This window comes from Coffea arabica, chromosome 6c, assembly GCF_036785885.1.
Source record: "Coffea arabica cultivar ET-39 chromosome 6c, Coffea Arabica ET-39 HiFi, whole genome shotgun sequence".
Taxonomy (NCBI): Eukaryota; Viridiplantae; Streptophyta; class Magnoliopsida; order Gentianales; family Rubiaceae; genus Coffea; species Coffea arabica.
The window spans coordinates 9,785,287-9,812,330 of NC_092320.1; the positions used below are offsets into that span (position 1 = coordinate 9,785,287).

General features: G+C 36.6%; 3 protein-coding genes and 1 long non-coding RNA gene across 4 annotated transcripts; 3 read left to right on the plus strand and 1 right to left on the minus strand.

Moving 5' to 3' along the window:
* The first annotated feature begins 4,910 nt into the window (after nt 1-4,910).
* Nucleotides 4,911-7,272, plus strand: LOC140008059 (uncharacterized). The gene is made up of 3 exons (XR_011815474.1): nt 4,911-5,062; nt 6,366-6,452; nt 7,118-7,272. It is a non-coding gene; the product is annotated as an uncharacterized lncRNA (long non-coding RNA).
* A 4,042-nt stretch (nt 7,273-11,314) lies between these two features.
* LOC113694078 (glucan endo-1,3-beta-glucosidase 13-like) lies at nt 11,315-15,887 on the plus strand. Its single transcript, XM_027212933.2, has 4 exons — nt 11,315-11,608; nt 13,127-14,398; nt 15,345-15,375; nt 15,525-15,887. The coding sequence occupies exons 1-4, from the start codon at nt 11,554-11,556 to the stop codon at nt 15,664-15,666; spliced, it is 1,500 nt and encodes a 499-aa protein (XP_027068734.1). The 5' UTR covers nt 11,315-11,553; the 3' UTR covers nt 15,667-15,887.
* A 743-nt stretch (nt 15,888-16,630) lies between these two features.
* Nucleotides 16,631-18,733, minus strand: LOC113693804 (profilin-1-like). Its single transcript, XM_027212504.2, has 3 exons — nt 18,474-18,733; nt 17,458-17,595; nt 16,631-17,122 (listed from the first exon to the last, which is right to left on the minus strand). The coding sequence occupies exons 1-3, from the start codon at nt 18,597-18,599 to the stop codon at nt 16,988-16,990; spliced, it is 399 nt and encodes a 132-aa protein (XP_027068305.1). The 5' UTR covers nt 18,600-18,733; the 3' UTR covers nt 16,631-16,987.
* A 2,723-nt stretch (nt 18,734-21,456) lies between these two features.
* Nucleotides 21,457-25,945, plus strand: LOC113694254 (derlin-1). The gene is made up of 7 exons (XM_027213150.2): nt 21,457-21,619; nt 22,430-22,565; nt 23,563-23,636; nt 24,066-24,159; nt 24,509-24,637; nt 24,769-24,929; nt 25,158-25,945. Exons 1-7 carry the CDS (start codon nt 21,603-21,605, stop codon nt 25,264-25,266), a joined length of 720 nt encoding a protein of 239 aa, XP_027068951.1. The 5' UTR covers nt 21,457-21,602; the 3' UTR covers nt 25,267-25,945.
* Nucleotides 25,946-27,044: the final 1,099 nt, after the last annotated feature.

Genomic DNA, 27,044 nt, shown 5'->3' on the forward strand with positions numbered 1-27,044 from the left:
ACTCCAAATGAGTAGACATCCTACTTTTGTAGGGGTATGCATCGAATTCGAAATCGGTAATTCGGAAGTTTGAATTCGAAATTTTTTGAAATTTTGGTATCTGACTCGATTTCGAATTCACAAATTCCGAATTCGAATTCGATTCGAAATTTGGTAAATTCCGATTTCACCGAATTCGAAAAAATTTATATATTATTATATAATATAAAATTTATTATATTTATGATATAATATAAAATTTATAATATTATATTATATTATATTATATTATATAAATTTTATATAATATTATATAGTATAAATTTTATATTACATGTATAAAAAATATATTTATATATTAAAAACGAATTTGAATTCGAAATCAGAAATTCCGATTTGTAAAACTCCATTACCGAATTCGAACCAAATTCGAAATATATGAATTCGGAAAACCCAAATTCGATTCCGATTTCCGATTTACCAATTTCGAAAATTCCGAATTCAATTCGAATTCGGTCGGTAAATCGAAATTTTTCGATTTTGCACACCCCTACACTTTTGGGTAGGTCGGTTGCCAGGGATCTGAGCTTTCGGTGATTGATAATTGTTGGGTCGCTCGGGTTGAGCTGATTTTAAAGATGGAAGACCCCACCTATGAATACACCAGACGATGAAGGATTGTTGCTTGTGATATTGATCAGGCGGTTCAGGCCGAAATCAGAAATGCAAGCTTGAAAATCATTGTCAAGGAGAATATTAAAGGGTTTTATGTCTCCATGGACAAATTTTCTGGGGCTACATTCATGAAGATATGCTAAGCCCCTCGCTGTTCCTTTAGCAATTTTCAGCCTGCTTCCCCATGATAAGCTAGATGATGCCTGACCTGTTCTCCCTGCATCGATGTTACACATCTTCAATCAAATAATCAACCAACTTAACTCATATGATACGACATGCTGATGTTAATACTAGATCTTGACCCAAATTATTTTATCAGATTCATCTCCTACCTTACAATAGGCCAATAGAAATGGCTATCTGTATTGTTTCTCGCTTAAAGGCTAAAATGGTAAGTACATATTTCTATTTTTATATCTTTAAAATTTGATGGAAATTAATAAGGGTTGTTCAAACTTTTGGCTAATTCCGGGCTTGTTTGGAAGTCCAAGTTTTTACCAAGTTTTTATTATACTAGTTTTTTAACAACTTGTGCTACAGGAACCCAAAAAACTTATCAAAGTTTTTTAACCTACACACTTAAAATATCCGAAACAAAAAAAAAAAAAAACTCCCTTCCCTTTTTCTTCTTCCTCCTTCCCCACCACTACCTCTGTCAACTGCTTCGTCACCGGCCACCACTTCCGCCGCCGGTTCCGGCGCCGATCACCTTTTCCAGTGCCGATTTTTTTTTCCTTTTTCTCTCTCCCTTTTTTTTTTCCTTTTTTCCTCTTCCCCCGCAAGTTTTTTTTTTCTCTCTGCGTCTCCCCCCCTCCTCCCCCACCACCCTCAGATCACATCGAGTGAGGGTGAGGGTGGCGGGGAAAGGGGGGATTTGCCAAAAAAAAAAAAAATTTGACGGGTGGCGGGATTCAGGGTGGTAAACAAGAAGGGGAATAGGGGAGGGGGAAGGGGCCAAGGGGGTGACGGGGGGAGGGGGAAGGTGGCGAGGGGGTGGCGGGGCAGTGAGGATGGTGGGGATAGAGGGGGAAAGTGGGCCTGCTTGGAAGTCGCGGGGGGAGGGGGTGGCAGAGGAAGGGCAAAGGGGAGGGCAGAGGGAAATGGGGTGAGGGGGTGGCGGGGCGGGCGGAGGGGGAGAAGCAAAGCAGGGGGAAGACCGGGGGAGGGGGTGGCGGGGGAAGAGGGGATGGCGGAAAGCAGGGGGAAGCGGGGTGAGGGGATGGCAGGGGAAGGGGGAAAGCGGGCAGCGTGGGTGGCGGAGGAAGGGGGTGGCGGGGCAGAGGGGGAGAAACAAAGCAGGGGTTGGGGGGAGGTGGCACTGCTGGAGGCAGAGGTAACGGGTAAGGGAGAAGAAGAAGAAGAAGAAGAAGAAGAAAGAAAGAAAAGAGAAAGGAAAGAAAAAAAAAAGAAAGAGAAAAAGAAAGAAAAAAAAAAGAAAAGAAAAAAAGTTTTTAACCCTACAAAAACTTCTACAAAATTTTTCTTCTTACAAAAAACTCCTACAAAATTTTTTCAACAACTTCTACAGTGCACTACAATAAAGTTTTAGACAAACTCCAAAAAAACTAGGTTCCAAACAGGCCCTCAATTCCATATAATTGACAAACTTAGCGTGGGAGAGTAATTTGTTATTTGGCCAAATCTCAGGGATCAATTCGTTATTTGGTCAAAGCTCAAGAGAGGTAAATGCAATTAACCCTATATTCTATTCGAGGTAGAAACTAAAATAGACGGAAATTATACTAAAATTATTAAATATGTACTTATTTTAAAATTTTAAAATATATATTTAAATTTGTTTTAACGAAGACAAATAGATATATATATATATTTTTTTTTTTTTTTTGCAAAAAGTGAGATGCTTAAAAATTAGTCATCCTTCCAATAGATAGTCCAAATCAAATAATAAAAGATTAATTGAATTGGGCAATGAAATACTAACGCTTGGTTGTGGCCTTGTTTGGCAAGCAAATTTTTGCCAAGTTTATCTGTTACAAATTTTTTTAACAACTTAATTACAGTAATTTTAAAAAATTTCTCAAAATTTTTAAACTATACACTTCAAAATATTTAAAAATTTACACACTTTAAATATTTTTCTAAAACTTCTACAATAAACTATAGTAAAGTTTTAAATAAATATAAAAAAAACTCACTTGTCAAACGGACCACAATTTGAAAGTTCTAATGTCCAAGCATTACAAGTTGTGTTTGGAACCATGAAGTACCATAAACTTCTTTGTTCTACAATGCACAATTTTCGTTATGAGTTTTGACCAACTAGTACTTCAATACTTTTTTTCCTTTTTTTAAGTAGTTTGAATATTTGGGTGCAAAGCATACACATGTTTCTTTATCCTATTTCCTTTTATAGCAAATTGCCTTGCAATCCACCAAATTTTTTGAATAATAGAGCCTTGGTCACTCAAATTTTAAGAGTATATATTTACCCACTAAACTATCAAATGTATAAATTTGAACTATTTTATTTATTTCCATCATTAAGTTTGCCAGAACTAAAGACTTGCACAATAGTTTAGTGGTTAAATATATACTCACACTATAGTTTACTCGGTTAATACATGCTCGCACTATTTTTTGATGGATAAATATATTATGAGCTTTCTAAATTGCTCCTTGATTATGTCTCGTAACTCGTGCGATACTTTATATATGGTAGATTCGATAGTGGAAATAGACAAAATGGCTCGAAATTTATATTTTTAATAGCTTAGTAGATAACTATATACTTTTAAAAGTTGAATGACCAAAACTCTGTCTTTTTTTTTTCAAAAATATAGTGGGTAGCCAGATAATTTGTACTCTTTCAAAAATATAGTCGGCTTCATAACTCATCAATCTCATCGTTGCTGAGGTATGACACATCTCAAATAAAACTATTCACCCTAATACTTAATAAACATACAAATCAAAACAATTGATCATCGTTGTCGCAAACCCCATTTCCAACCACCACAAATCCAAACGCTGGCGACCTTCCCCTATTTTTCATCTTTTGCTATCTTATTCCTTTTATCTACACTTTCACACAAAAACACCTATGAAGATACAGAAAAATCTAGATATACAGTGAATCTTGCCTTTTAGAAGTTTTTTTGAAGAAGAGGAACCTAGAACATGTGAATGAGAGGTTAAAGAAGATTTTTTAGCAGAAGACTTTATAAGCATCAATACTGAAGCACTAATTTTCCATACGACGGTCTAATTAATGACTGAAATCACTGCCAAAACAAGTTTTATGAGATTTCATCTTCTTGCCAATATTCAATTGTATGATATGCGATTGGTTCAAGAGATATGATGAGTTCTTGGTACTCTCTAATTCAATTTGAATTATAGGAATCGAAAGAATTTGGCTTGCAGATTGATTATGATAAATGTGATACCCCAAATTTTAGGATACTATTTTTGTTTAATCTCAAAGAAAGGATTACGGTTTCTTTATTTTATTTTGTCTTAAAACATTATTTTATTTTAAAAAAAGATTAGAAACCTTACTTGTACTTTAAAATCCTAGTTTACTTGTGACTAGCAGGTTATGTTTAAATCCCTCATATTTGACTCAAAACCCTAATTTTATTCTATGAAATTGTAAAATTCATCACACTTTTCTTAAAATTCTTTTTATTTGGAAATTATTCATTTAATATAATCCTACTACTCAATCATTCCTCAATAAGTGCAAATGAACCTAGAAAGTAGGGTTTCACTCTTCGTTTTCAAGATTGGAGCAAATTAGAGTTTTCGCGATTTTTCGCCGGATGATTTTTCGGTACGGAGCAAGGATCAAATTTGGTGATTAAAAGTGACTTTTGGGTGAAAAATAATATGTGATTAGATACAATAATAAAAAGTTAGTGAATAGGAAGAAAAAAACCCTAGTACGGGTGATTTAAGGAAAATCGGCTCGAACTGACAGGTATCGTTTGTTACCGGGTAGACACACCATTTGACCCATACTTTATTACCTTAATTTTGTCATTTTATTTTAGATAATTGACCCTCAAAATATCTCATACATCAGCCACAATATTTGACCAAGAGAAATGAGAGAAAATGCTAAAAAGAAACAAGTGTCAAGGCATCTATGGAAGTTGGACTTTGACCAACTTGTCTTAACCTTCATAAAACAGAAATTTGACCAAAATTTCCTCATTTCTTCCCATTTTCTTAGTCTTGGTCGAAATTCTTGAGAGGAAAAACAAGAGAGGAAAAAACTTCACCTTGCACCTCAATTTCAAGCCTCAATCTTGAGTTTCAACCGATAATCTTGCAAATTCCTCCACAAAAGTTAATCTCCAAGGAAGTTTAAGGGTTTTGGTGGAGTGATTTGGGAAGAGGAAGGTCTTGGCAGCTTCTTGATATAGGGATTAAGGTGAATTTGGTAAGAAACTTCCCTCTACTTCTTATATGTGTGAACTAAAAGCTTAAAGTTATAGTTTTGATGGATTTATAGGAAAAATTTCATGGGTTCAATGGTATGTTGGGATGTTTAACTAGGGTTTATATTTTCAGCATTGATTATGGTTATCTACCTCTTAATTGATGTTATTGAGATAGTAATTGGTGGGTTTGATGATAGAGCACTTGTTAGATATGAATTTATAGAGTAAAGGTGCAAATTTCAGAATTTGGAAACCAAGCTACCCTGTTCTGTCTGATTTTATTGCATCATGTTAGAGGCCGAATTAGGTTTAGCATAAAACATGAAAGTTGTAGAGAATGATGTTTTATAGTTGTTTACAAAATTTCAGCTCATTCGAAGCAACATAGCCGGTGAAAAGACCAAAATACCCTCACTGCCCTAGGATATTTTCAGTGATCCGTTTTGGACAGTTCATCAAATTGATTGTGTTTATTCACTATGATCCGTGCTGATTTAGTCATTTGCCAAAAATTAAAAGTTTTAGTACTCTGTCTTAGCTTTTTAACGCCACCAAGAACACCTTAAACGGATCAGTGTAACCCAAGTTATAGACAAAACACTCATGCCTGTTTTGAACATTGGTTTGTGCTGCGTTTTGAAGTCAGCCTCTGACCGTGCATTTTTCTGTTTTGATCCCGTATGATCTGGGTGTCAACTCCTTCATAAGAAATGTAGATCTTGGTTTTGGTTTCGAAACGGTATAAAGTGCGTCGAAATCCGAGTTCCGTAGCTCCTGTTATGACCAAAACAAGATCAATCGTCAGAACTGCCTTGAATCTGGACAGTTCTAACGGGTGCTTTGACACTCAACTTTCGTTCTGTTCTGAATGGATTCAGGTCTTGGCCAAAAATCAAAGTTTTAGCCTTATATCTCAGCTTTCTAATGCCTCTGGAATTTCTTGATTTCGATTTGTGAGTTGGGAGTTACAATCCAGCAAACTTACCCTGTCCGTTACCTTAAAGTGCACATTTCTGGCACTATTTTCCATACTTTCGACCCATCTCTATTCCGATCCGGATTTATGTGTCTTCATGAAAGTTATAGGCTTTTCTCTTAGCTTCGTAACGGTATCTCATGTACCTTGATCCGACACGCGTAGCCTCGATTGTGCTCAAAACAGTTTTGACGGCAAAACGGCTAGGTCGCCTCCCATTTCCGTATGCCGTTTCCGCACTTGCATGTGCCCATTTTGTCGTTTTGCGTGTTTTAGGCATAATAGTAGCCGTTTGTGATATTATGTGACGTAATCTTCTATTTCAGACGGTGGTGAGTTAGGTGGAGCCGGTGGGGCCTACTAGCTACTCTTCGCGACGCGAATTTCGTCCTTTTGTTATCCTTGTTCGTTGAGTAAGTATTCACACCGCTCTTATGTGTTAGTTGCTTATGTGTTTCGATATGTATGAAGAGAGTATCTAGGCGAGGGTGTACTTTATCGCACTCGACCTAAACCCTAATTTACGCACATATTTGTACATGGCATATGTATATGAATCATTTTGGAACTAAACCCCTTGAACTTGTGGCTCGGGGTGATTTTTGAGTAAATTTTGTGAAATTTGTGAGTTTGGGGCCCGATCTCATGACCTAGATGGACTATTCAAGCCGGTTAGGGTTTGGTCGAAGTCAGTCCAACCTGGTTTGAGGTCACCAAGTTTGTGAATCCGGTTCACCGATTATGTGGACCAAGTTTGTGACCCGAGCTTGTGAACCAAGCTCAATTTCGTTCGCTCGAGCAAGTTTATGAGGTGTCTGGCCAGAGAGGGTGATAAGGTGTATGGTGGGAGTACAAGTGAAGTTCTACGAACCATTATTTGTGGTCGACGGAGTGTCGGCAGGAGATCACGCATGGCAAACGATCTGGTTTTGGAGCCACCTGTATCCTTATCATGTGATGTTACTTTTCTGCTTTTGCTTTACTCTTACTGTGTAACTGTTGTTACGTGAAATTTACGCTTTTGCCCCTGTTTACTTACTAAGCATATAGCTTACCCCTTTTCTTTTGTTTTCCTTAGCAGGGGCCGACGCGGGGACTTTTGGCACATACACTGGGTATAGTTAGGTGTGCTTGTTTAGCTAGACGTTTAAGTCGTTTCTTTTATTTTGATGGCCTGTATAAGAACCTCTTTTTGGGTCTACTTTATATATTGGGTGACTAACTTATGGTGATGTAGTAAACAGAATACATATTTTGGAGAATGTAATTATAACTCTTTTGGGATTGTATATAGTATGTATAGTACTCTTTTGGATTTTCTAGCTTTTATTGTTTTAAATTTTGAGTCCTGGCGCGAGCTAGACAGGGACCCGCCGATAGCTTTGGATTCGCCCTTGGGAGAAGTGGGATCGTCACAATAAATCAGATGTGATAAAGATGGATTGAGTATAGATGCAGGTGGATAGTGGAGTGGCTGCAGAGCGAAATGAAATACTAGTGGTAATATTCTTGGGAAAAATTTTTAGTTTTGTAAAATATTTTCAGGAAAGCGTATCAAACACCAAAAAAAAAAAAGGTAAACTAATTATTTTCCAAAAAAAAATTTTCATTGGAACAACATAATGACACGATATAGGATTCTCATATAGGATTCTCCGCATTTAGATTCTTCTACCTTTTTCAAAAGAACAACATAATGACATGATACCATACCAATAAAGAATAGTGTTCAGTTAGGTTTTCATTTGATTTTTAACTCATATTTCCTAGCCATTTCATTAGTATCATTAATAATTCTGTTTAAGAATTCATGGTGTAATATGAATAAATATTTTATAGAAATGATAATATGATATAATGGATATAAATTAAAATTAACTTGTAATGAAATGAATATTTTGAGAGTAGAAAAATATTTGCAACATATCAACAAACATATCAGAAAATATTTTCATTGACAAACCAAATACCGAAAAATTATGAAAAAAGGAATTTAGAAAATATTTTCACTTAAGAACCAAACATCGAAAAATTATGGAGAAGGAAGTGATTTTTCAGGAAAATGACTTCGATGGAAGGAAAATATTTTTGGTCTAACCAAATGGACCCTAAGAGTAACTTATAATCAATGCGACCCATACGTGGGTCCTGTTTTCAAATGATTTTGATTGTGTAAAAATTGATTATAAAAAAATCAGAATAAAAAATAAAATATATATATTTAATTTTCTTTAAGGTAAAAAACTAAATTTTTTGATATAAAAATATAGTTGAGATTTGAGAACAGCTGAATTTTTTTTTTTTCAAAATCAGGATTTAGAGTCAAGTATTGAGCCTGAGTTAAGAACTAGGTGGTAACATAGAAAAGATAAAGAGAACTAAATTTGAGTTTTGGACAATTTCATTGGCGTTTGAAATTATTCATTTGGATATATCTAAGTTGTTAAATATTTGACGGGCATTGCTGATTTACAAAGAGTTTACAAATGTGTTTAGATAGGAGATTTTTTGAAATATTATCTGCAATAATTACTATAATATCTTTTTAAGATGTGATGTATGTGAGATAGAAATATAATTAAAAATATACAAAGTTGATTGACAATATTGTATTTATGATATAAACAAAGTATTATTTGAAATAATTTTACTATCCAAACACATTTTTTGCTTGTTACAGGAATTAAACTTGTGATTTGAGCAGTCGGGCTCGCCGAGAAAAAGACAAAACTTCAGTGGGAGATAAATCAATGAACGTTTGGCACAGCCTACTGGTTTCGATAGCCCTTGTGAAAATTTCAAAAAGGGAACGAGTTACAACCAAGCCCATACGATCCAACTCCGTCTGTTGTCCTTGGGCCCACTGTTGGAGTTAAGCCACTGTTGGAGTAAATTCCTGCTCTGGCCTAAATACTAAAATCATGGATTTGTTAAACCTTCAGGAAGCGCTACTACATGTCACATATGCATGAAATGACTCTGATTGAGATGTGGAAGCTTAAGGCGGCCTTGTTTCGATTGAAGTTTTCGAAAGAAAATATTTTATGTTTTTTGGGGATATTTCATAATTATTTTTTAACCTCACATACATAAAATTGATATAATATATTATATTATTCCATATAAACTCCAAAAAATAACAATTCAAACGCATAGAAACATGTTTTCAATTTTCAGAAAACAGGATAAAATGCATCTTCTAATTTTTTTTTAATATCACATACAAGATACACTCGTATATGTTTATAGTATAATTTTGCTTAAAAACATGTGATGATTTTAGAAAACCTCCTCTAAGATCTTTAACAATTACATCTACCTTTTTCTAAAAATTGATAAATTATTTTTACTTCCCTTGATGCTATGAAAAAACTAGGAAAGCCTTCAAAATATGGCTTAACTTTTCCTGCAAAAAAATGGACTTAAAATGTTCACATAATAGATAATGGTGATAGTTACCTTTTCAACATTTAATTTGTTTTACATATTAGAGAGGGTTAATATTGAATATTCAGTGATTTTTTTCTTTTTTTTGCACTTACATCATTAATGTTTTATCAAGACATACTTTTAGGGAATGTTATATAATTTTTCAAACATTAGAAGAGGTCGTTGCAATTGTCAAAAACCTCAAGGTGATGTTTTTGAAATTATCCCTGAAAATGTTAAGGATCGTGAATGGTGCTCAGCAGCTGCCGTAGTACCGCGGTAACTTCGCTTGGGTCAGTAACAATTTATGAAGAAGAGAAAAGCCGACCCATAACTTCGCTTGGTGTCCTTCGGTAGCTTGCAGGGGGATATGGTTCCTGACCGTCGATCCCACCAGCAGCTTGGAGTCATATGGTTCGCAGCGGTCGATCCCACCAGTTCCATCGGTGATGAGGCTGATGGAACAGGTGCTAAAAGTGGCGGGGACTATTCTAAATTCTAAATCCAAGCCTGAAGGTGGAAACTGGGAACAGTTGTTGTACACTACTACACTCGCAGCGAAGTAGAGAAGAACAGGACATCCCATTTTGCCAAGAAATAGAAACCTTGCTAACAGGGAGCACCTACTAGTAGCATTATTCAGCATGGTTATTAAACTCGGCTTAGTCCGACGGTTCAATCGATCAACCCGATGAATCGATCATAAAATCGAGTTAAATTCTTAATAAGATCGTTTCTGTATTGAACCCGTTAACTTTTCAATGGATCGACAGTTAAATTAATCAATTTTATAAGGAACTCGATCTACGAAAAATTTTTATAACATTGCTAGAATGAAAATTTGAACGCGATGACCTCATGCAAAGAAGTAGACTACCATTACCACTAGACCAGCCCATCATTTGTTATTTATTTTGTTCTTATACTATATATTAGAGTCTTATTCTTATTTTATTTCTCTAAAACAAAATTTATTTGAAATTTTGTAATAATATTTTTATTATTCCATGAACTCTATAAATTATGAAATTGATTTAAAAATAACATATTACACAAATCATTTTAAAGACAAATATTATTCTTAATAAACTTTTGTACTTAAAATTCATAAATAAATTAGATAATTACACTTAGATAAAATTTTATACTTGAAATTTGGTGGATTACTAATTAAATTTAGCTTATTAATTCTTATAAAAATTAAGGAATCTATAATAAATTAAACTAACTAAATATTTATTATGGTATAAAAATTATAAAACAAAATATTTACATATATGTAGTGACCTACCGATTGGATCACTCATCCATCGATTGAATCAATGGGTTTGTTTGGATTGTGTTTTATTTGGAATATTTTTACTGTAGCATTTTTTGTGATGTGATGTGTGTGAGATAAAAAGATAATTGGGAAGATAAAAAAGTGTATTGAAAATTATAATAATGATATAAGCAGATAAAATTGAAGAAATAAAATACAATCCAAACAAATCCAATAATCCGCTGACCCATCCCTTTCATCGGATTCCTCGCCAAAGCCAGGCCGGTTTAATAGCTATGCAAAGCAAAATTTAAAAAAATGAAGCTTTGGGAAAATAGCTGCGGAATCGAGGCATTTTCCTAAATTATATTCCATAAGATATTCTGAGGTCCGCTTTACACTTACAGACATTACTCCTAGTCCTACACTCTTACTGAGACATTTGCTGACGCACACTGTCCAACACACACACACGCAGCCACCCAGTCAGCCAGTCCTCTCGCTTTCTCTCTCTTCACTCTCCTCTCTCTCTCTCTCTCTCTCTCTCTCTCTCTCTTTTTCTGTCCGTCTTCTTGCCGTTTTGTTGGTTTGTCACAGAGACACTCCACTCGCTGCTGCTCCAGAGAGAGAGCGCTCCCAATGTCCTCTTTCTCGGGCCCGGCAAGAGAAACAAACAGATAATCGTTGTAGTCTCTTCTCTTGTCCAGGTGAACGCTGGTTGTCTTCCAGACAGACACCATAACACAAATAAGGCTTCCTTTCTCTTCTCCTCTCTTCTTTCTAATAGACTGAAAAAGGTGAAGGAAAACCAAGAAAGATAGTTGATGGGGAGGAGCTTCATACTCGTACTTGTTACTTCCCTTCTACTAATGCTCATTGGTAATGTGCCTATTTTTGTGTTCCGTCCTTTTTGATGTTTTCATTTCCCATTTTTGGCTCATTGTGCAGTCCTCCTCTTCTTTTGATCAACTGCTACTAGTAGTATTTGTTTCAGCACCGACATCTTGAATAGTTCTTTGGTCAAGGTGACTTGTTTTTTCGGGCTATGCACCCAACCCACTTAATCATTTACTAAAACTTTTCCTGTGGGGGATTTCTTTTTCTATAGTTTTGGGGTTTTTTTAAACCAATTTTGCACCATCCCTATTGTCTGTTTTATGTGTATTGTTTCTCAATCACTTTGCACTGTCAGTTCTGCATCTTTGTTATAACGTGCGCAACAATGCAGGGGAGAGGTGCTTGTTATGCGTTTGAGCCTTGTCATTTTTGCCTATTTACTGTTAATGGTTTTTTTTTTGAGCAATGCAAAACTTTGCTTCATTAGCTGCATAATTGGTGTAGATATAGCTTGAAGGAATATGAAGTGTGTTTGTTTGCCAATTTTTGCTAAGCTATGGTAAGTTCCATTAGCATTTAGACTAGATAATTGTTTAAGATGATTATATGTTGGATCCGGCTCCATCTATACACAAGTACACAAGGAAGGCTTGATGAAGCTACAAGTTCCTCAATATCTTTGTTAACACAATGTCAGAATGTGAGTCTTGGCGGTTTCTTGGACTTCAAATGAACAAGGAAGTCAAATGAATATTTTCCCCATCCCTCCTTGCTTGCTAGTGGTTCGTGTCTTTCTAATTCCAATTGTAGATTTAAGGAACATTTTTCTGATCTTTGGGCTAGAATTATGTTGTTGACATGGTCCTGTCTGTGATGTGAATTTATTATCTAAAGCAATATGTAATAACCTTGTGACAGAGTTGCATGCAGTTATTCTTTAGTACTGTTTTGCATCTTGCATATGCGTGCGTCTTTTTGTATACTCTTCCGTTGTTGCCATAGATAAACTATTTTAGGTGGAATTTGTCGTCTTCCATCGTTTTATTTTCTATGACAAGAGCAATATAAAACACTTCTATAGTTTCTTTTGGTGTTATTTTATTGCCTTAGCAGTCCTTTTGGGTGTGGCACCACCTGAATTCCTGAATTCTGTACTTTGAGTAGTTGATGTGCCTCGATGATGGGCGAAACTAATGTTCACCTTCGAACAAATGCAGTGTAAGAGACTATTCAGATGCCAACAATGATTCTTGGATATTCGTGTATGCAATGTCTTGTATCGGTCCATGCATTTGTCAGTAGATCACAGTCACTACCTCAATAACACTTAGGCTTAAAGCAGTTTACTGGAGCTTGGCTTCAAAGCACATGCTGTGATGCCGATGCAAATTTCTGATTGTTAAGATGCATGGAAAGCACACGAATGACTGTGGACTCCTTTTTTTACTTTTTCTTTCTTTGTCTGCTCCAATATTCTCCTCACTATCTACTTCAAGAAGTTAGTCAGATTAAATGTTATTTTTCTTTTTCTACTGAGACTTCACAAACAAAATTTGACAGGAGTGTGCCAAGGGAGCAAAGTTGGAGTTTGCTATGGAAGAAATGCTGATGATCTTCCCACACCAGATAAAGCTGTACAATTGATTCAAAATCATAACATTAAGTATGTGAGGATTTATGACTCTAACATCCAAGTTCTGAAGGCCTTTGCAAATAGTGGAATTGAGCTGGTGATTGGTATTCCAAATTCAGACTTGTTGCCATTCTCACAATTTCAATCTAATGCTGATACTTGGTTAAGAAACAACATTCTTCCATATTATCCAGCCACAAAGATCACATACATAACAGTTGGTGCTGAAGCCACTGAGGTTCCCAATAATGTCTCTGCGATGGTAGTACCTGCTATGCAGAATGTTTTCACTGCTCTGAGAAAGGCTGGTCTTCACAAGAAAATCAAAGTTTCCACTACTCATTCTTTGGGTGTTTTGTCCCGGTCATATCCACCTTCAGCAGGGGCTTTCAATAGTAGCTATGCATTCTTTCTGAGACCCTTGCTGGAATTTCTTGCTGAGAATCAGTCACCTTTCATGGTTGATACATACCCTTACTATGCCTACAGGGATTCCTCTAGCAATGTTTCCCTGGACTATGCTCTATTTGAGTCATCGTCTGAAGTAATCGACCCAAATACTGGTTTACTTTACACAAATATGTTTGATGCCCAGATTGATGCTATTTACTTTGCTTTGATGGCTCTCAATTTCAGAACCATTAAAATAATGGTGACCGAGACAGGCTGGCCTTCCAAAGGATCTCCTAAAGAAACAGTTGCAACTGCAGACAATGCCCAAACATACAACACAAATCTGATTCGCCATGTCATCAATGACACTGGCACTCCAGCAAAGCCAGGACAGGAGCTAGATGTATACATCTTTTCCTTGTTCAATGAGAACAGGAAACCAGGGTTAGAATCTGAGAGAAACTGGGGCTTATTTTTCCCGGACCAGACAAGTGTATACAACCTTGACTTCACTGGCAGGGGTACAGTGGATATCACAACAGGTGCCAACATCACCAGTTCAAATGAAACATGGTGTGTTGCAGCATCTAATGCTTCTGATGCTGACCTTCAGAATGCCCTCGATTGGGCTTGTGGATCTGGGAATGTGGATTGTTCTGCTATTCAGCCAAGTCAGCCTTGTTTTGAGCCAGATAACCTCATATCTCATGCATCATATGCTTTTAACGGTTATTACCAACAGAATGGGGCTACTGATATTGCTTGCAGCTTTGGAGGAAATGGGCTTAGAACGAATAAGAACCCAAGTATGTTAAAAAAAGTTCGTTCAACTTCAACTGTTTATTCAACTTTGTGCCTTTTACATTATTCTGCTCTATGCAACACAAAAACCATTTAACCATTCATTTCAGCCTACTAATGGGAGAGTGGTGGAGACAAAACATATTTAATTGAGTTGCAATGGGCTCTGTTAGTTGACTATTTTATTGAATTGCAGAACATGAAATGCATGTTTAGCTCTGTAGCAAGTTACTTGTTTGCTTTTGATACAGCTGCATTCATAATGGGGAGGCTTTGATAAGACATTCTTCTGTCTCTCATGAGTGTCAGATTGTAATACCGTAATTAATCAAAATACTTGAGTTACCTTTGCTGGCTCATCACTTAAAGTAATACCTGTGTTTCTGGCTGTTGTATTTATGTTTGTTTGTTTGCTGATTAAAACAGATTTGGACTTCTATTTATTTATTTACTTATTTTAGGCAATATGGACTTCTATTTAAGTAATCATTGTCAGTTTCTGGACCTAGTAGATTAATCTTTGACATAATTTTTGAGTCCTCAGTCCTCCTAAGCAGTTCAATAGCTGAAGACTTTTGGATTGTGGTTGCAGTGTACCTAAATTGTTGTGGCAGTTCCTGAAATGGAGAGGAAATGCCTAATTTTTAGATATTCGGTATTCAGGTTTAGGAGAGTATATCTAATATTTTTGCGTGGATGGAATTCGGATGTTGATTCTTCAATTTATGGATGTTTCTAAAAGGATATAGTGTGTCTTGATGGTAATTTGTTTTCTAGGGCCTCTTTCTCCAACATCCAAAAAGCAAAATTGACATCATACTTCGATGAATTTGATGAATTTATCCCTCCCATGGCTCAAAAGAATTTTAATTCCTGTTGTATGCTTGGATGATTATCTGCTTTGAGGACTTTTTCATAGTTTGGCTGACACATGATCATATATTTGTGCAGGCTACGACAACTGCATTTATGCAACCGTTGGGTATGTTTCCCTTTTATATTATTATAACCATTCATCATCTATAAGTTTTGGTTTCTTTCAGTTAAGGTTCCGCAAGGTTTTATGACTGTTTCCTTGTCTGGTATGTGACGTGCTCCTACTGAGTTGGTCTCTGTGCAAACATTCCACAGGAGCCGGAAAACTGCTGCGAGTAATGCAACAGCTGCAAGTGCTTCAAAATCTGCATCATCTGTTGGAAAAGTTTCTATCCATGTCCCTGGTTGCCTGCTTATGGGTTTCTTGAATATCCTTTTAACTGTGGTAATTTCTTGAAGAGAACTTTTGATTTTGTCGAGCATGGCTGCCGTGTCTCAGGGATAAGCACGGTGGCCTCCGGAAATGTGCTTTACTAGATTTGGTAAAAAGGTTGTGGGACGAATCTTCCCTCGAATTTTGCATGTAACTGTAGGTACTCAACTTGGGGGGGACGGATGGATGGTTGGTATGTCAAAAGCAAAGCCATTAATGAGAAAGAATTAGATCTGCTTTTCTTTTGTGGTTTTTTTTTTGTTGATGTCTGTTGGGTGATATTCCTCCCACGAGGATTCCTGTTTTGTAATTGTGCATCAACTATTCTCAAGCCGAGTTCCCATTTTATAAGCACGAGGCTCAATTCACTGCGAGGATACAGATATTCCTTTCCTTGAAGACTTTTTTAGTTCTCACCTCTGGTTCGACGAGGGCGTTTCCGAAGAAAAATGTCTGCGCTGATGAAGGGCTTCCAGCATGAATTTATGCGGTCAGTTTACGTGCGGTCTCTGTTCCCGTTACGAGTTTTAAGGATAAAAGTGTCCCAATGATTCGAGAGATAAAACGTGCAGTCTCTCTATCCGCGTTACGGGTTCAAGGATAAAAGTGTCCCAATGATTCGAGAGATAATACGGGTTTTGCAAGATCTTGAAACGAAGAAAATTCTCAGAACAATGCTCCGACTAAAAACATGTCTGCCGTATAATTTGGATTGTTGAATTATTTAACGTAATACTTTATGATTGAATTAATCTTTCTTACACTGACAGTATATATATTATTAATTATGTAAAATTTGAATATAAAAATCAATTTTTACACACATATGTGTCATGATTCTAATGATGATAGTATATATATTGTCAGTCAATATAGAAAAGATTTTCTCATATTTTATTTGTATCATAAGTATTTTTATTTGTATCATAAACAGGTATCTCATCTCATTTGTGTTGAAGGAAGTAGGCGAGAATGAAAAGCCATCATATATCCACCCAAATATAAATTAAATAAAATAAGCATCGTCCCCCAGTAATTACAAAAGCCAAGTGTCAAATGTAAACCAAATGGGCATATAAAAAAAATTCAAAATCAGCAAAAAACAAAAAAAAAAGATCAATTCCTCGCTTGAAATCATCATAGTACCACTTTCATAAAGGTAGAATACAAAGAAAACCCTGTCAAATCCAGAAACAGACGATGATATCTCTACTTCTCACGCGCCGATGAAGCATTACTTCAAATCTGATTTCCCAATCAATCTTAGCAGTACAAGGATTTCGCCAAAGAAATTCTTTAAGCGGCACTACCACTCACGAAGAATATATAGATATATATATAATAGTTAAAGACCCTGGTCAATAAGATAATCTCCAAGCCTTTCAACAACCATGTTGCACTGGCTTGCAGTCAGTGGCTCATCATAGGTGCCAATAATTAAGGCCTGGCCGGTCCTCTTAATGGTAGCACCTGCAGATCCCTGAATAATAGCAGGTCAAATAAAATATTAGAAGACATTCGTGAGAGCTGACAGGTAAGTATGATGCATCTGATACAAGCTGGGGATCCACCATACAACAACATTACTCAGATCGCCATTTTTATTTTCTCAAAAAATGAGAGACAAGTTTTCAAGTCAATCTGCACAAAACCCTTGCATGATGCAACCTGTCATCTTCTCATATTTCATCAACAGGAGCATTAACTACCAATTTAAACTCCACATCCACCACAAGACCCAAAAAATTGCACCCCAATCATGCAGCAGGAACACATCTTTTCGCCTCCAAGTAAGAAATAAGCCAAATTCCATACCTTTTTGCCTCGAATGGCAGCACCTGGTTCACCTTGAATTACCATGTATTTTGTGCCAGCAAGGAACAGGCCAGTTGGTGCAAGAGAGCCAGGTTCGGCAAAGTCATTCATGATCCCACTCACTTCCTCGGGCTTGAGCTGTAACAACAGCTCGAGTGAAAAAGTACACGTTAACAACCCTTTCATTCCACCCAAAAAACAGATGCCTTCCTAATAAAAGTGGCAGCGAACATGTCCAAGAAAACAGAAACCAGCTAGAAGAAACAGCATTAGCGGTTCTTTCAAATAAAATCTCTAATTCACAAAACACCTGTTCCTACAATTCCCTATTTTGAGTGCTTTGATATGGCAAATCATTAGTTATGGTCTGTGATTACCCATATACTCTTGTAACAACATGGGAATTGTAAGCAAGGTATTAAAAAGCAAGTGCTTATTTAATTGTTTTACACAAACTGGCTGCTAACGACAGCTTTCCAGCTCTTAAAGCATAAAAGCAACCCCAGATGCACCTTAAGTACTTTTATTATTATTATTTTTAACGTACATTGATTTCAATTAACCGCGTCTATAACTTATATCCAAACTGGAAAATTTATGTGCAGCGGCTGTTTAACTGACCAAATTAGAGGTGTGATCAATCACCGGAATAAAAAAACTTTTCTTGAAACTATAAAGGGCAAAAAAATGAGCAATCATCTTTTGGATCAGAACCAAGTCATCCAACTTCACAGGTAACTCAAAGTCAATGGAAGAACTCCCAAAATCGACATTCCATTTGTGTATTGGATCAGAACTATAGCATCCTCGTCATAGCCGAAAAAAACATCATGCCCAGATCACAGATTATCCAAGTACCAAAGAGTCAACACTCCAAAAGAACGTACTAGTGCAACATTGTACGCATTAATTTTCAGATCTCCAAAGGGAAACGCACGAAGCACACAATTTCTATCAGCTGCAACAAAAAGTAATTCAAATAAGAAAACTAAATGTTGAATTTCTTTTTAGAAGACCTGAGGGAAGGAGGCGCTCTGGGCCCAGACGCTGCCATCGTGGCCGATGATGGCAGCGGCGGTGAGGGTATTACCATCCCCGACGTCGCACATAAGGTGGTCGTTGACGTAGGCCTGCCACGACATCTTTCGATCTTCCGACACTGCTGAACTGAGAGAACGATGAATTCGGGAGGAAAACCACTTGACAGTAGCTGAACCTAAATACCAATGCCAAAGCTAGAGAAATTTATAGTACTACCCCTTGACGGTCGTCCCCCGGGGGGGGGGGTGGTTTTATAATGCCTGGCGTGCGGATTCTGAGGAGGAGGAAATTGTCGCTAATGCCCCTTATAAAACGTCGTACAAGTGGTATAGCATAACTTTTCTTTCCATGTGCCTCCGGCACGTCGTTGTTGGCACCGCGCGATGTTCCTGACCCAAAACGTGGTTAGCATCATGATTTAGACAAGTATTAAGGAGCAATTTTTTCTTTGGTAACGAGTGGATGAAAAGCATATTAAAGGAGTCATAGAGCTTAATCACTTTTTTTGGGGGCTCTATAAATTTGTGTGTGTATCTTTTATTTTAATTTTCCCTTGAAGACATGAGGATCCTTGACTCATTGACGATTGGCTCTTTTGCTATTCAAACGTAAATTAGGGCATTTTGGTACCTCAAACTTTTCTATTTGTCGCGATTTAGTTTGATCACTTGAACATGTTGGAACTTTTGGAACTGACTAACGTGTCTACTCCACAAACGTGTAGACTAACTCTCGCTAGTAGCAGTTTCCAGCGCAGGCTTGGCCCATGTTGGGGTTTCCAATCCCACATCGGCTGGGGGGTTAGAGGGGATGGTTAGTTAAGTCTCCTGAGTCGTCGTCAAAAGTTGCTGGCTTTTGACGATTGGTTTGGGGTTTAAGTTTGATTTACGCTTCTCTCTTGATTTTTCAAGAAGGTGAAAGAAAAAAAACTCTCGATAATACCAATGATACCACTGATAGAATTCATCTGAGACTGACCATTCATTTTTGAGGCGTCAATTGGTTTTTAACAAGTTTAGACTCATTCACAAATTATATGGATTTTTGGATTTCGGGTTCAAATTGAAATGCTCAAATTTAGCTCGCAGTATTATGGAAGTTTTAAGTTTAAATCATATTCGGTCCAAACTCGTAATTAAATACGTAATTATTATAATATATATTTTTAATTATGAATTACTATAAATTTATATATAAATTATTAGCATTTTATGTCTCTATATGTATAACTATAAGTTATAGATATTATTATTATTATTATATATAATTATATAAGTGTCGAAACTTAATCCAACTTTAATTTAGTATAGTCCAATCTCGACTCACATTTAGTTTGGGTCTAATATTTGGTCTATTTAAAATTTAGACTCAACAAATTTTTTAGAGTCGATGGGTTAGGTTTGAGCTGAACTGGTCTCATTGATAGCCCTAATTTATTTTGTCAACAACTTGACTGGTCATTTACCTGTCAAGCTCTTGTATCACACAAAATTAGACGAGGCTCAACATCTTTTATTGGAGGCACATCTTAGGGAATGTCGTTGCAAGTAAATTTTCTTTAAACTCATGAACAAATGCCCAAATTAGCTTGAGATTTCACCACGTGGCAAGTGCGTGGAGTAAATTGCAGAAACTCAAAAGTTCAAGGCAATAGAATGCTACAAACAATAGTTTAAAGGGCAAAATGCTAATTAGCAATAGTTCGATAGGTTAAATGCAATTAGCCCCTGTATAAATAATTTAGAGGAAGATCTCGAATCTGAAACAGCTTACTTGCAATCCTTCCCGGTGGGATCCAATCTTCTCCTAATTTAAACTTGTTTGAAATGTAAACATTTAATGACATAAGCTGTCTAAATAATATTTCTAGTCTATTATTTGTATTCTTCTTCGTTCCATCGGTGGTTTCACTTTTTCCAGTCGAGAGAGATAAAATGAATGTTTTTCTTAGGACGAACATTTGACTTGTCTATTATTGGAATTGCTTAGGATTTTAATTACTTCCTGAGGGGGAGTGCTTTTTGCAGTAGTTTTTGTTGTGCTTTTGCTCTGTATTAATATGTCGAGAAGTAGCCAAGTAGGGTAGATACCATAATGTTATTTTGCACTTTATACTCCCTCCGTCCTACTTTGATAGTCCTGTTTCTTTTTTCACATAGTTTAAGAAAAAATACTTAACTTTGTTGGAAAAGTAAATTTAGATTGCTATTTTCCTAAAATACCCTCATATTAAATATGGTATAACTTTATGGGAACTTGAATTGATGGTAAAAAATGAATCAACTCTCATTAAATGGGGTAGGTTTATAGTAACAACTACTTACATTGAATAAGGGTATTTTAGGAAAATTAAAATACAACTATATTCTTCAATTAGAAAGTGGACTATAATTTGGGACAGATGAAAAAGGAATACAGGACTATCAAAGTGGGACGGAGGGAGTATGATTTTTTAAAGTTTTGATAGAAAATAAAAAAGCGATCATTCTTCACATGAGAAGGGCCAAGTTTAATGAACACAATTTTCATGGGATTTATTATAATAAGCATGATCTCCCCCCCCCCCCCCCTTCCATTATTCGAAGAAAGGCAGCAAAAAGTAATCAAAATTTTAGGATTCTACCCTTTTATTTTTTTTCCCACATAATTTTTTTATTGGTTCAAAAAATTGAATGAATCCGATCTTTAAAGATCTAATGATCGAGTCATTGAATTTTTGGAATCTACCTAAAAGTGATTGCGCAGCCCTGTCACGTTGTTTTCCTTAGGAGTCCTTTCAATGGACTGGGTTGGATCCATCAATCCATGTGATCTGTCTTCGAGTAAAAAAAAAAAAAGAAAAAGAAAAGAAGGGCCCATTTTGAAAAGTTATCTGGAATAGTCCCACTCCATGGCACAATTAGCCCACCAGGACGTCCACGTGGAAGGACGATGACGCAACTTCTGCAGACTACTGAGTTTTGATTCGCCCAAACAACTCAAAGCATCTCAACACCCAAAATCTCAACTCTCCTATTCTCCTTCCCCACCCCCCCCCTCCCCCCAAAAAACAATAAATCCGACAATTACACAATACACGGAGATCTTGGTCTCACGTTCAAAAAATGTCTTCTCCTGCTGAGTAATTTTTCTTTCTCTCGCTATTTTGATAATATGCAGTACATTTTTTTTAATGCATTTATGAGTATAAATGCTTTGTGATTAATTCTTACTCAATACACGATCAGATACTACTGCTACTAGTATTTAGTTAATTGGAAGTTTGGCTTGCTCATTTGTTTGCTAATTTGTATTTTAAGTTTGATTAAATCGCTTGATTGAAGTATATGAAAACTGTTGTGGAGGTCTTCTTTGTGGGAATTAGAGCTAAGTACATGGCTGCCTGCGTTCGGTTTTCCGAGAAAGAAGAGTAGAATGCGCTAAAAGGCGAAGTGTACTTGGGGGGGGGGGATACATGCTGGGAATTATGTCCAATTGTGCAGTAGTTAGTGGTTAAAAGGCAAGGCTTGGACCTTTGTATTTTTGGCCGTCCGATGATCTGCTCACATGTAGTAAATTATACAATCTGAAGAGCTCAATTATAGAAGAGGAGGCAGTAATTCAGTAAGTAGTGCTTTAACTTTGGTAAGGGGAGAGAGTGTTAGTAATTCTTGCTTTCACTTTGGGTGTGCCTGGTCGGTCGGGCCCGGGGAGGAGGGGATGGAGGTGACGTTCAACTATTCGAGGCAAAATCAAAGGGGATTAAAATGTCCCAAGTGTTGAAACCCGTCTCTTATTGTGCGTTTGTGGCATGTAGTGATACCTTCGGTGTAAAACAGTTACCTCTGAGAAGATTCGAGACATGTATTTTGTTTCTCTCAATCCTCGTCTTTTGGAGGATGTTTGCACTATCGATGCTTGGATGACACCTTATACTCTTCTGTTGTTTCAGATGGTACAAGTCACTTCCCCCAGTTACCAAGATCTATGGGACAGCATGTTTAGTTTGTACCGTCGCCTGTCAGATTGGCCTATTGACTCCTTTTGACTTTGCATACATTCCTCGGCTAGTCTTCTTTAACTTTCAGGTAAACATTATTGCTTGTAGACTGCGAATTTCCACGTCCATGATTTCCATTCATTCTTGTTGTGCTAGGCCTTGTTCGTGAGACACTGGAAATATCTATCTTATATCCATGTTGATAATGTTTATAGGTTTGAAATATGAGAGATTAAAAGTTAGTTGCACTTTCTCTTTGAGGAAGCCTTGTTCATTTACATATGGTTTTGCTATGATAATCATTGCATCGCCACTGCATGAAGCTGAAGTGAACGACTTTGACGTATTTTTCAATATAAAAATAGTAGTCCAACTGATTTTCATTTAACATGCTTTTTAAATACTGAAAGTCAAAACTGGTCTTTGTTGTAATGTGATAAGAGAGACCCATACTTTGTATACAACTATGTGTTTGCTGTCAGATTTTGATGATATTTATGTTAACCTTTGCTGCATTGATTTAGCGGCCAGCAAATGCATGTGTACTTTGATAATTGCTTCAATGTTTTTCTGGTAAACCCAATTTATATATCTGGACGACATATAGGTCCCATATGGCTGCTTGACCACAAACTCTTAAAATCCTGTACGGTTCTGTTTACATTAAGTGATTGTTTTCCTGCTTATGTCTATTCCTCCTGCTTATAGATTTGCCTGTCCTCTATTTGCAGCTTGGTTAGCATATGTTGCTGTATCTTAGCAATATGAATGATGGAATGAGAAAATATGATTGTTTTCAAGAACTGGATGCTTTTAGTGCTATCTATTGAGATTCTCTCTTTTTTTTCTAATTTTTGATCCCTCCTTTCTTTATCCAACTTAAAGCATTTGAAATGTATTTAGTTGGTGGCATGTATAATTTGGTTAATTCCAATGAAAGACAGCTCATCTGAATGTTCTCTTTCTGCATGTAATGTACACGATTGCATTTTCTAAAGCATTTTTCAATGGAATGGACCAATTCCAATTTGACTTACTGAGATTCTTTGTTTATTTTGTGTTGCTGTTCTGTGTTGCTTTTTTAGGTCCATAAGCTTTTTACGACTCTTTTTTTCCTCGGAAAATTCTCTATCAACTTTGGGATTCGCCTCTTAATGATGTAAGTATTGGAACTTCTATTCAGTAGATCACATAAGCTAATTAGTTATTTCTAAACATCCAAACTGCTAGTTGAGGTTGCACCAGAAGGTTATTTATTTTCTTAATTACACACCTCTAGATTTTGTCAAATCTCAAGGTTCTCCACTGAGTTTTTTCTGATTTTATACTATCCTCCTCTAAAAAATTTTCCTGTCGATTTGTGAAATATTAGGTCACAATGACCTTCCTTCTTCAAAGTTTATGAGATGTGATTAAAAAATCTCGGGGTAGGTTACTGCTTACTAGAGTTTTTAAAATTTATGCGAGAGCTACATAACTATGACAAAAATGAGTAGGAGGTTATGTTTTACCCTTGAGCAGTTAACTGCTCGTATGATTTTTGAGATTTAATGGATTAATTTTCTGCTGTTTCTTTTTGAAATTATAGAGCTAGATATGGTGTACAACTGGAGAGCGGACCTTTTCAGGGTCGTACAGCTGATTTCTTGTGGATGATGATATTTGGAGCATTTTCCCTATTGGTATGTGAGACTTAGTTCCATCTTTTACCCTCTCTTTCTCTCTCTCTCAGACTCAGCCACACAAACATATACGACGTACTTGCCCTCAAGAGATTAATATCAGTTGCCTTACTGGGACACTTGATTGGCTGGTTCATACTAGCATATCTGTTTAGGGAAGCATATTTTCTTCCTTTTTACTTTTCGTTGCTCCTATCTGCTTCGCTACCTGCTGGACTCTAGATTTGCATCTTTTTATGTTTGGAGCAGAGAAGTCTGATAATTCATCTTTTTCAGATATCTATTGTTGAATATTGATGTGAATTGAGAATGATCTCATTTAACACTGTTGGATTTGTGTGTGCACTAGGTTTTAGCTGCCATTCCTCCTCTCCAGTCTCCTTTCCTGGGGATATCTTTGGTCTTCATGCTTCTCTATGTGTGGAGTAGGGAGTTTCCCAATGCCAGTATCAGCATATATGGCCTTGTCAATCTTAAGGTGTGTTGCTTTCTTTCTCTCTCTCTTTTCTTCTTCTCTTTGTTAGGTTCTACCTGAAACCGTTGCTCTTTTTGGATTTTTAATACGTTTGTCAGTTTTTACTGATGCATGGCATTGTCTTTCATTTACAGGCATTTTATTTGCCATGGGCCATGCTATGTCTGGATGTTATATTCGGTTCACCAATCATACCAGATCTTTTAGGCATTGTAGCTGGACATCTGTTTTACTTCTTGACAGTGTTGCATCCGCTTGCCACTGGGAGAAACATATTGAAGACACCACAGTGGGTGTATCCTTTTGTTTGTTCTGTGGAGCAGCTAGATATAGCTGTTTTTATATATGTATATATATACCTCTCTCTCTCTTTCTCTCTCTGCATGCAGGCATGTCCATGCACATTCTCTCACACCGTTGCCCCTTGAAATGGTTGAATCCTCCTCAGTAATAGGCTGCTTAATAAGTCTCTGCACATTCCCTCTGTTTCTTTCTTTGCAGTTGTCCTTTAACTGTTCCACAGACAAAAACTGGTGCAGCGCACTAGATATTTCAATCCAGTGCAAAATTCTGCTCGGGCTGACAGGACAGATCCAGTTTTCAGGGGTAGATCTTATCGTCTTGGTGGTTGACATGGATTTCTTCTCACATATATAGAAATTGCAAAATTTTGTAAACATCAGCACTCGACATAGTGAAATGTGGATAATGCTGGTGTGAAGAGTAATCCAAGTTGCTTAAACTGGCTCTACTAACTTCAAACAGAATAGGAGTGCCTCAATGACCGAGGCAGCAATTTTTTGATTTTGGGATCTTCATCGATATAAGATACTTATAGGTTCCTGGAAGAAGTAATCATTGGAAAACTTGCATCTCAAAAAAGGTGTGATTGATCAGCATGGGAATGGTTTATTTTATTTGACATTTTACTCCTTTTTTTAAAATTTTTTTTCTAGTGTTGGTTGAAGGATGGATAAAGGGCATGAGCTGCTGGGTGGGGGAATGGGGGAGAGTGGTTCGCTTCTGCAAACCTAAGCCTGAAAGTTTGAGAGTTATTATAATCGCTCGTCTACGGGCAAGCAATCAAATCTTAAGCTCATCATAGAGCTGAAGCATTGGTCTTGAAGTGATGGCATCTGAAATCTCCAAGATATGTTGCCATTTATCTGCGTGTATGTGGATTCTTTCTGTGATGTTGTTATTGGGCTTGCAAATGTTGGAATTTTTCTCTGTTAGAGATAAATTTTGTATGTGTTGCCATTGAATTTAGTCCTCTTATCTAGGAGGATTACCTCCGCAGGCTGTTTTGCATCTTCGGTTGACTCTCATTGGTATACGGACGTTGACGTTAATGTGATTAATTTGCAAATCTGTCCATAGAACTTGAGCAGGTTTCTATCTCCATGATATTGTAATGTGGTACTTCTCCATGACAGGAAGTTTGCGAACCCATCCATAGAACTCGAGAAGATTTCTGTCTCCATGACAGCAACCTTCTTTTCTCGCATGTAATAACTTCCATTGCAGCCTGCAAGTGTTTTTGCATACTCGTGGGATTATTTGAGTCCGAGTTAGATTACATTGACAGGGATGGTAGGTGTGCACTATCCACGAGTTATCTTTGAGAGAGATTCTAGCACGGATGATCTCGTGCCTAAATTGACTAGCGATGCAAGGGAAGTAATGAAAAAAAAGCCTGCTATGAACTCTGCATGGAGTGCATGGCAACGGCTTCATGTTGGTTTGGAAGTTCTGCGTATATTCCTCATGGCGTACGCGTTCGTGAAGATTTACCAGTTAATCTGGTAGATGAGAATTTCTGCTCTTCAGTGTATTCTGCATTAAAGACAAACCATTCGTGTCATTACTTGGGACGAAGGGAAATATGAAATTACCATATTATTTTGGGGAACTTCTTGTATGAAGAGAAGCATTTCTCTAGTTCAATGAAAGGAGCGGAGCTGGTCCTCATAGCTAATGAAAGGTGTGGAGTGGGTCCTCAAAGTCAATGCCCACGATTCTCTCGCTGCGCTTTTTTTTTTTTTTTTTTTTGTACGGCAGTTTAGCAAATTAAATAGTTGAAGTACATACGACATATTCAGTATTCCTTTGATAAAATTGAAATTTGAAATTTGAACTCTGAATCTATTAAATTGTTGAATTATTAAATATTAAATCTAATGCATTTGAGGGTATATCACATTCCGTGATAAGTGAATAGTTTATCACTTAATTTTAGAAACAAGTTTTGCCTAAAAAATTCAGTGCCATTTAATTAATTCAGATGTTCAATTTTTTATTATCAGACGGTCTCAACATGTTAAGATTTGAATCCATTAAGTTTAAGTGCTGAATTGAGTTATTAAATAGGGTATCAGATAGTTAAAGGAGAACAGGACGACAGATACGC